General features: G+C 36.7%; 1 protein-coding gene and 1 long non-coding RNA gene across 2 annotated transcripts; one reads left to right on the top strand and one right to left on the bottom strand.

The window, feature by feature from the left end:
• Positions 1-516: 516 nt before the first annotated feature.
• On the bottom strand, positions 517-5,755 carry LOC131794585 (probable carboxypeptidase X1). Its single transcript, XM_059112108.2, has 8 exons — positions 5,606-5,755; positions 4,431-4,631; positions 3,956-4,098; positions 3,365-3,500; positions 2,358-2,441; positions 2,180-2,246; positions 1,232-1,460; positions 517-859 (listed from the first exon to the last, which is right to left on the bottom strand). The coding sequence occupies exons 1-8, from the start codon at positions 5,688-5,690 to the stop codon at positions 821-823; spliced, it is 984 nt and encodes a 327-aa protein (XP_058968091.2). The 5' UTR covers positions 5,691-5,755; the 3' UTR covers positions 517-820.
• A 1,496-nt stretch (positions 5,756-7,251) lies between these two features.
• On the top strand, positions 7,252-10,333 carry LOC136277044 (uncharacterized). The gene is made up of 2 exons (XR_010715752.1): positions 7,252-7,398; positions 9,341-10,333. It is a non-coding gene; the product is annotated as an uncharacterized lncRNA (long non-coding RNA).
• Positions 10,334-11,104: the final 771 nt, after the last annotated feature.

Raw genomic sequence — 11,104 nt, forward strand, 5'->3', positions numbered from 1 at the left:
GTTCATCAGGAAAAGAAAACGTCACGCTCTCCCTTGACTGATTTTGACCCTTTTTTCAGAAACGCACGGTGAGTGATTTACCAAAACTGATTCAGAAACCTTCTATTCTCACAGCTCACAGAGCAATTAAAAATTAATAGGGATATTCCCCGTCATTAATGCCCTCGGCCTTTCGTTTTCAGATTGAGAATATCGACTCACGAGAGACCCCTGAATTTCACACGCAACAAACCAAAAAATTAATATATAAGTGATCTTTGTAGTAATGAACACTACTTAAGCAGTAGTGAAAATAAGGCCTGGAAAAAAAATCAAAGCCTGCGCGGGATTTAAACCCATGACCTCTGCGATACCGGTGCAGCGCTCTACCAACTGAGCTAACAAGCCAATTAGGAGCTGGTCACTATGCTGGTTCCAGATTACTGCGAAGATCACTTCCACATTCATTTCTTCAACAAAAAACAAAATGGCACATTTTCCTCAATTGACGTCAAATTTCAAATATTTCGGACGACATAATATCAACCCAAAACTCTCCTTTCAACTTATACGGAGTGCGAATATTATATTTTTTAATGTCTTTCAAAGCCATAAGTTTATTTCCCACATCAAACAGTTAATCAGTTTATCAAATTATCACGAGGTCTTTATTGCACATTTTAATTTGGCGGTAGAAAATCGATCAGGCTATGATGAAATCAATGCTGAGACAATAAGCTGAAATAATATCCACTCTGAAATTATGTTGGCAGAATCATCACAGCAAAAAGAATACTCTTGCTCGTCTTCAGTGCATGTTGAATCCCACTGTAGTTTCAGCTTAAGAATAATCAATAGCGTTCCGTTCAAAAGAGAAGAACTGAAAGATGGCAAATAAAAAAAATGGTTAGTAATAATATTCTTGGAGAACGCATGTATGTTATTAAGGTATGCGGGAGTGTCTCCTTTCTTAGGTTAAATCACCAGCCAGAATACTTCCAAATTTAATCAATAAAGGAACAGAAAAAACTTATAAAATTGTCAGTTGATGCAAAAATGCGATTACATCTTTCGGGAATATCAGAGTCTCTCCGCCATACCCATACCCCTAGTTCCAGACGTCGCGGCGTATTTTAAATTTTAAATGGCCACCTTCGAGTAGTGTAATTTTTGTTTTCATTGCTCTTGTGATAATTCTATTCAGACGAGAGGATTTCCGAGAAAATTGCTGCGAAGTTGATGCTCTGATTACCTTGTTATCGTCAGTAAATACAGGCTTCTCCAGCTGGGCGAGGTTATCGTTCGGAATTCCACCATCTTCCATGTCGTTGTTAAAGTCAAGGGAGACAGTTTGAAATTCATAGGGAGGTGGTTGCTCATAGATTACCCCATTATCAATTCCAAGTTTGGCCTCTGTTTGAGGCTGTGCTTCTTTCTCTTTCTTTTCTTTCTTCTCTCTTATTCGACGTGCTCTCTTAGGTCTGAGATACAAATAACTCTCGTTTAACGTTTCGCAGAGAGATCTACAGAGATGTCAAGGTTAGCCAATCGATAGACATGTGACGGGGCAGACATAGAAGCAAAAAATACGTTTGTTCAAGCAACTCTCAGCAATGTTAAAGGACACTTAATTACAACCATTAACAATGCAACTCATAACGCGACCAAACATCGACATCTGTCGCCTCATCATTTTTACACTTCTCCACCTTCTCATTTGCATTCTGTATACTATACGTCATATCAACACTAACATATACTTCTAACATATACACTTCTAGCTAAACATAATTTCATCATAAATTTCCGACACAAAACCACCTCTTTCTAAATTTAAATCAACCAAATACTTCCGAACCCTTTAGATGGGTTGTTTCTCCAATAAATTCACAGTAGCCCAGTGTTAGAGTATGGGAAGATGAAATCAAAACTGGCTAGACCCGGAATCCACATGCATCCCTTTTTTTGGATCCCACGTTCGTATGTGTAACAAAAACTGTGGATCAGCGTTATTATCAGAGCAATTGCGCACCTCCCCCGCCCCTAACCCAATAAAAGTTAACTGATAACAAGTTAGAGCCAATGTTGGGTTAACGGAGGGGAGGGTGTGCAATTTCTCAGATACCCTCCCTTCCATGTTGTTTCAGTCCCGAAATTTTATCTTACGAGCCCCGTTATGTCTACTCCTCGTGTTACCCACCTGTGCCGACAGCAGAAGCATAACAGACCAGCAATTATAACACAACCAAACAATACAATTGGAATTACTGAAAAGTACAAAATAAAGGGTTTACATTTAAAGTACATTTCGGAAGCAACGATAACGATAACGATAACACTGAATTACCATATCATGCCTCCTTTTCAGTAGTTCCTACCTAAAAAGAGAGTTTCTTTCAAAGGCTTCTTCGCAAGTGCTCCATTGCTAATGAGATCAGAATCAAGGAACTTTCTAGGACCATCTTTCTCAAAGACAAAAAGAATGACTCTAATGATACATAACGTTAGAGACATTACACTGCCTGCTACAGATAATTACACAATAAACATGAATCCAATAGGTTTATAACCTACAACAGCTTACACGTTTCTTATTTTGCCCAGCAGTAGAAAAGCCAGAGAACAAAACAGTAATTTCAAGGAACGCGACATTATTTATTTTTTATACACCTCCTTTAACATCTTAAGTTTAAACTAATGCAATGAACAAAGTGATTTTAACGGAGGATTACAGAGAAATTATCGAAACAATTATTTTAAAAAATTTTTAAATATTCTCTCGTTATCATTCGTGTGCAAAGTAGTCCTGAAAAGGTCTGTTTGCGGTGAAAATGAATAACGTTTCGACAACCTGAACGGAAATCACTTTGATTTGGCCACAACCGCAAATCCAGGGGGCAGGTCTACGGGTCTCGGAACCCACTCCGTCTACCCATTAGAGCTGTGGTTATCTTGTCGACTTGTCTGACACCAAAAACGTCAGGATCACATAATACAACTCAACTTGAAGAATTTAGAATTTACTTTTCTTGAATTATTTCGTAGCCTATCTAGGCTTTGTGTCGTCTGGATATAAATTTGGACCCCCTCCCTCGTCCCAATTCCTGGATTCAAGTTTGTGTAAACTGCAACAGGGTATTTAACATTATCAGCTTAGTTGATAACGTAAATTAGCCACCAAAAAGAGTTTCGAAGCTGACGCTTTGAGCGTCAGTCCTTTGTCATGCTCTCTCACTATCATAGCGACACATTGTGTTTAGAAAATTTAGAAATTTTTCTTTAGAAATTTACCCCCTTTATTAGTTTAAACTGTAAGCTAGCCTGTTAGTCTCTATTTGAATGCTAAAGGAAATAAATTTTCAGCTCAACCGAAGTTTCATCTCACCTGATGGACATCCATACAAAGCAATACGCATACACATCCATTTTCCCGTGCGGCTCTTTGGATAAATACGAATATAATGAGCCCACGTGTCTTTCAACGTCGTATTCTTTGCTTTTACGTCGTCATTAGCTGAAAACTTTGTACAGATAATTCGATATAAGTTCATGTTAAAACATGATTCATATTTTTAAAGAAAAATTCGACCGTGTGTGCTGGGGTTGATGAAAATTATGAAACAGTACTGTTATCGATGAAAATCATTGTTTTTAACTTTAGAAAATTGGTGTTTAGATTCCTATAATGTTTTGTAATAAAAGAAAAATCCCCAAAATCGAGAACAAACAGAGAGACAACCCCCCCCCCCACCCTCCAAAAAAATAAACAAAGAAATAAATGAGAAATAGGTGAATTGTTGCCGAATTAATGAATGGATAATGTCTGCGTGAATTCATAATTCAATGCATGATCCATGATGAAATGGATGACAGCATGCTGGTTTGCATGATGAAATGAATGAGTGCATGCATGCATGCATACCTAACTTGATGGTCTCGAATTATGTTGTCTCTGAACCGATTTAATGGTTATTACCTGCTTTCTAATGCCTCCCTCAGAGTAAAACGTCCAATCCTTAGAGTCATTGCTGTTTGAGACTTCAAAGGCTTTAACAAAAATCTTTTCACCATCAATAACGACTCCTTCCGACTCAATGATCGTAAAATATGTCAAATGTTCTGAGGAAGAAACAGGAATTGACAAACAATAGACCATTGTTGTGAAATTGAAAAGAATCTAACGCCTCTTTGTTAAGTTTGGGTACACGCCAGGAATTCTGGATACAAGTAATGAATTCGACGCAGTCTTGTATCCCTTCTTAGCGAAATATTGTGTAATGTCAAGCTTATCTTTTTAGACTGCTATTTTTGCGAGATGGTATCGCTCGACTAAAACGACAGAACAAGGCAAAATTAACTGACTTTCTTCTCTACGAAAAAAGCTTCGACCTCAATATACCTCGACCTGCTGCATTCGGTTCAGTTTTTCTGGCTTACGTCAAAATACATACCGAAGAAGATTTGTATGTAGGGATCTGAGTCGCTCTGTGACGCACACCATCCATCAGCCCATGATCCTTTGCTCTCCAAACCAATCCGACCACGGAAAGCCTGGTGCCCGTTACTCTGGTGCGATGATGACGTCATGTACTTGTCTGGAATTCTTTTCGAGCTTGGTACCTTAACACCTAACTCTTCTTCATTCGGACATCCTGCAGAAACCGTGAAAATTGCTGTATCAAAATATGACAAGGTAATAAAGCCCCTGTATTTCAGCGGTTGATAAGTAAAAACTAGGCCGTTATAGATTGTGCTTGTAAAAGTAGTTATGGTCAAAATTATGCTCGTTTTGATAATTACGCAAATCGATAAAAAAGCACGATATCCTCTCTGACTTTTGTTACACACTTCCTCGGAAAAACCGCCAGTTTGATACCTAAGAAAGCGGAAACTGGGACAGACGGCGCAACCTTTACGTAAAACGTCCAATATTCATAACCTCCTCAGCCAAAACCTTCAATGCCATTAATAAAATTTATGTATACAACGTCTGTAGCCAGGCGTGAAATCGCAAAGTCAATGTTGTCACGGCATTTCGAACCTATTTGATGTTCAGGCTTCCTTCTTCACACGAATGTTTTGTTTCTCCTATAAACTATGCAACCAAGTGGCATAAATTTGTAATACTCAATGTAATTTGTAACTTCCTCAAAACTCTCCCTAGTCAAATTTGCTCAATTTGAGAAATTTTTCATTCCACTCATTGTGATCGTGTCTGAATTCTTGCCTCATCAAGTAATGAAATCACAATTCAGCTTTGACTAGAGGAATTTTTTTTCTTTTCAGATGAGTAGCACCAACAAATAACTATTCTCCTTTTCCTATTCCTTCCTTCAAATTTGTCCAGTTAGATTGTACAAATTCTCTGTGACTGTTGCACAGATTGGACAACAAACAGCTAACGTATTCAACAACAAAGATCAGACCTATTTGTGTCATTTTGTTGGTAACGAAGTTTCTGAAAAAAAATGAAAAATGATTTATTTTTAAGCTGTAATACAATAACCTGTGTCTGCTTTTCCACAAGAGCTACGCAGTTCATCAAACGTTCTGAGTTTTCCTTTGAGGTAGTCGCTTGCAATCCCTGATTTAAATAACACACACAAACAAACATACACACACTTACTTTGTGCATCAGTCCATGGAGTTAGTAATAAAGCCATAGTAAAAATAATCAAAATTAAGGTGTTTCCCTTAAGTAGAAAATCCATGGTCTAAGCTGCGAAACGCATGTAAACAACCAGATTCTGATATCGTTACTTGCTCAGTTTGAAGGGACGAGTTCACTTTATGTAAATATACGAATTTTAAACAATTAGATTATAACTTGCGTTTAGCTGAATAAAAGGTGAAGTCATCTGTAAAGTAGTTTTGGTCTCTGCCTGTTTCCAGAACGCTCGGAACTGATGTCTGCTGTGGTATTCTCTGTCATCCAACGCATTAAATGAATAGTCTAGAATTTAGGAAAGGAAACATGAGTGTTTTGTGAGATTTCGGCAATTTAACTGGAGACGAATAGGATAGCTTGATAGTATTGTTTTGTTTTGTTTCGGTTTTTTTTTATATACATATGTATAAATAATGCTCCCCTGATCCTCCCCCTAATTTTTAAAGCAGATGCAAACTCTAAAGAATGATCAAGCTTTATCTTATTGTTAAAAATTTTTACATCTTGGATTACCAAGTTATCACAGAGCTCTTTTTAGTACTTTGATCAGTTTAACACCCAAAAAGAAGTGGACATACATAATACATACAATCAGCTCAGTAAACATGTGTCTATTCAAGACGAGGTTCAGCCTCTGCTGCCTATTACTATTGCCAGCTTGCCTTCCGCTCAAAACAATTTGACTGGGCAGATACATACATACACACATACATACATGTGGGATTAGGTTACATATGTGGACCTGCTCTATCGCAAGAGATCAATGAATTGTAACTCAATGAAACATTGATAATTCAAATAGATAAATATAAATGACAGAAATTGAACTAACAGCATACAGTGCTGTTTCGGCCTTCTCGGCCTGATCAGTGCTGTGATCTTCGATAAGGTGCTTAATTTGGATATAAAACCAAAGCTTGGTATAGTTGAATATAACTATTTTCTTTTGTTATTCCTATTTCAGCTAATGTGTATTACGTGAATTACAAGTCTTACTAGCAAGTTAAAATCACCTACGGGCAAGGCGTACACTTTATACCAAAATTGCTTGGCATCAAGTACATCATCTAATACATCATCACCATCTTCAGGTATTTCTAGTTTACGTATGAAAATCACACAAATCACAGCATACACTCAAGTTGCCAAATCAATCAGCGGCAAATTATTAGAAAGGAATGCAGTAATTTTTAATAAAATTACTTAGTAGCTGAAAAACAAATAGCACAGTCAAAATGTGCCGGCAGCCGGGGATTTGGCCGCCTGCAACAAAATATCTGCTGCTTACTTCACACTTGTTAAACTCGGTCTAGTCTGAACAAGGTTTGGCCTCTACTTCTTATGCCAGCTTGCCTCCTCAAAAATATTTTGACTGGGCTGAAAAAAAATGTTTGAGAGAAAAGTGGCCATAACAAGCCAACTTACTGCAAAATAAGAAACATAAAAGAAACACTTCAAACTAAAACACAATATAAGCCTTTCAGGGTTTGACTCTTAATAAAATCAGTTAAATCTGGGGTGCCACTTGAGGAGGATCATCTTGCAGCTTTTTGGCGTAAGACAGAGTGAGATCTGGGTACGACATTAGTCAGTAAATAATGGAGGGTGCCATCAAAAAGTTGTTTGAAGGCACACCATATCTGGGGTATTTGGAGCTTACAGAACCAATAAACCTGAGCCGGATAAGTTTTAGCAAGCGATACGGTATTTTAGAAGTCGAAGGAATATGGGACGAACTCTTGGACACGAAGGTAATGCGCTCTTCATCACTAAGCTCTTGTGACCTCGTAACTCAAAGTAGAAGCTAATTTTGTTCTATTCCTCCACGTTGGTTACATGTGTCGGAACGCTTTTAAGAACTTTTGCAGCATACTTGTATAAGCGGATAGCGTAGCAACATATTTATTAGAATCTCATTACTGGTTATGCATTTTACATCAACGAAGCGTGGCAGACCATGCATTGGGAGCTCCAGCTCGAGATATTTACAGATGTAAGATTCGAGAAACTGGTTTTAAAACCTTTAAAACCTTTTGTCTTTATTGTTGTCCACTTGTGGCTTTAGAATAATCCAGGTGATTTCATCGTTGTGTGGGGATTGTGTCATATACTGGGTGACGAATCAATGATGAAATTTCCGTTATTGTCTCTGACTGTATTAAATAACGATAACAGCGCAGTAATGGCTTGTTTGCCAATTAAGCATATATTCGCACCAAAAATAATCCCCCAGGATTCCCCTGTGCGGCTTCACTACATTGCACAGCGCCACCATTTTGAAAACCCAGCTGAGGTGCACTAGGTGGTGGGTAGAGAGAACATTGGCACTAGCTAGTTATGTTCATAAGAGATTTGTACCAGAAACGCTTGCAGTGAAATTAAAAAAATATGTTTGTTGTTTTATCACAGAGATTGTTGGAGTCAGATTTGTACCATGAAGACTAACAGGAACATTTGAACAATTTTTTGTTAATTTGTTTCAGAGATTGATTGAGTTAGTGTTGGGTTTTCAAAGGATTTTAAACCAAGGAGGGGAAAATTGTTCAATATAATTTTCTCTTCCCTATTTAGTTGAAAAAAGTTGTTTGTGAGAATGGACAGGAAATTTAAACTTTTTAAGTTATCAGTGTGGCCTGGGTATTGATTGACATAATTGACATTTGGAGTTGCAAATAAAGTTCCTTGAAATTGAGGAGGAGTGCTTATATTATGAAAGAATCTTGTTTGGTTGTTTTGTTGTAGTTTTTCTGTGGAATTTTGTCAATTGGAACTTGTGACCTTTTTGGATTTTCAAACAGAAAAAATGTGGAAAAACAGAAACCCTTTGCTTCAAATTCTTACTGCATTATTTGTGTAATTATTTATTTAGATTCAGTGTGTCACCATGTTATTTTCATTATGATACCTCTCACCTTTTTAATAATTTTGTTCTGTTTTGCTTTGTCTCCTCAGACCTGTTTTCAATATTTCAGTGGCTTTAAGCTTGGAAAAATTAACCCTTTAACTCCCAAGATCTGATTGTTAATTCTCCCCTCTGGCTGCTACAAATTTCCTTATGAATAAGTTTCAAGAATTTGGTGTTAGATCAAATCTGAGTATTCTCATTACTTGTTTGCTAGATAGTGCATGGACATTGTAGAGAGAAGTTACTTGTTAATCACTTTTGGGAGTTAAATTTTAACCAGGCAAAATACTCTACCCAACACATTGTTTTACATGCTTGTGAGATCAAGAAAAAACCACCAAAAATGCTAAAAAATACTAGAAAAGCCTTCAACATTGGGGAGGTTTGGAACCCAGCATGTTGCTATTGTAGCACAATTTACAATCTTATCTTGTGGAACCCACCAAATAGAGTCTTATTTCCAAGAATCAAACATTTCTGATGCAAATTGGTTGAGCTATTTTGCATTTATTTATTTGGTTGAGTGTATGACATCATCACGTAGCTTAAATGGTTTAGATTGGATAATTGCAAATTTGATCATAGTGGCACTTTAAAAGTGTCTTTCCAAATTGCTTGTTCTTGTTCCACTCTTCTCAGTTTTTACATTACTGAGTATGATTATATTTATTCAACAAATGTACTTGTGGTGAAATGATAAAATAAAATACATGATAAATGCACCTCTTAAAAACCAGCATTTCATTTTAAACCTTGTATTAAATAAATATCCTTTATTATTTGAACAGGTAGCTAAAGATATCCCTTTCTGGACAATATTTTAAAGAGGGAGGACTGTTCTGGAGGAAAAGTTTCTTGATTACTACCCAGACATGGAACTTACAGATGATGAGGAGAAAGCTGCGATGTGTCTTATTTCTGTACTTAAAAATAATCTAGTCGTAAAATTAGAAGAGGTTACAGGAATGCAGGCAACAAATGAATTCAAGTTGAATGTTACTTTTGCACACAACTTTCTTGGACCTCTTATTGGAGAGTGCATTTTAAATGATTTCCACAAAGGGGAAATTTCTAATATCAAGAGAAGCTGTCAGACACCCTCATGTTAGAGTTGTAAGGTGATACAGACTCCATCTACTTGTGGTCTGGAGGGCCTTTGTTTGGGTAAGTAATAATGGTCATTTGTTTAACATAAATGAGTCAATCTGAAAAATAAAAATGTACTTTTACACGTAGCTGGTTATCAAATTGATACTAGTAACCCTCAGGAGTACAAGGCAAGAAGTACAATGCCACCCCTCCTCCCAAAGGAAATTTTTGAAAACTTTCTGTACCTGTTCATTCATCACAGACTGTTTTTGATGTGTCCAATGAGTGTCCACAATGATTGATGTTTCCAAGGCAACCATCTAATTACATGTATGTCATACAAAAAGTTGATTGTTTTGACATAATTATCTATTCCAGACATAACTAATCGATGATCAATGATAATGGGTAATCAATGGGTAATCAATGAGTAAACAAGTTATTACTCATGGGGTATTGCCAGTTCTCATTAAGTAAATGAGTAATCAAGCGCCAAAATTTTTTTGGAGCATTGATTACTCATTGATCCATTGACTACTTATTGATATCTTTGATTATCTATTGATTATCCATCAATTAGTCATTTACTGTCTTAGTAATAGTGTTTTGAACTTACAGCTTCCTAGCCACTCAAGTAAAGAATAGTCACATATGTATGCAGTAAAGTAATGAAAATAGCAAGAACAAAAAAACCAATGTGACCAATATATACTCAACTTAAGCAGTTCAGAAAAGAAAACTGAGACAATTTCGGGCTTGAATGGAGATTGAACCCATGACTTCTGCAATACCAGTGCAGTGCTCAACCAACTGGGCTATCAAGCCAACTGGGAACTGATCACATTGTGAGATGGTCATGGGTTTGATCCCCATTGAAGCTTTAAATTTTTTCGGGTTTCTTTTTGTTATGCCATGTTTGAAGAAAGACAAAACTGGAACTTCTCTGTCAGTTGTTTATATATCTTTTTTGTCCTTACGGGCCTGAATTTTTTTCAGGTCCTATTTTCAACTACTAGTTCAGTAGTGTTCTTAGCTGTGAGGATCTATTAAATTTGTTTCTTTGCCGCAGTGCAAATATATGAATTTCATATATCTAAAATCATTATTTCCAAAGTTACTTGGAAATTTTCTTTGGTATAGCAAGTTAGTTTATCATGATTGAGGTGGTGAAACTAGTTTTCAATTCTTTTTAAGAGTTGCTTGCGAAATTTTTGTCAGTGTGAGCAATTTTGGCTTCATGCAGAAAATCCTAAAAACTGTTAGTAATTAGCCACCTTACCATGTGAGGCACTAAGTGGTCTTGGGTCCCAGGATGGTGTCTTTGCACTTAGGTTTTCAAATCAATTCTTTCTATGCTATCAATCTTTGTACCATTACAGTCACTGCCAGCATCCACATGCAGTATTCTACTCCCTTTTATTTAAAAGTAGTTACCTTACACGTTTATAAAAGTTTTCACATAA

This window comes from Pocillopora verrucosa, chromosome 11, assembly GCF_036669915.1.
Source record: "Pocillopora verrucosa isolate sample1 chromosome 11, ASM3666991v2, whole genome shotgun sequence".
NCBI classification, from domain to species: domain Eukaryota; kingdom Metazoa; phylum Cnidaria; class Anthozoa; order Scleractinia; family Pocilloporidae; genus Pocillopora; species Pocillopora verrucosa.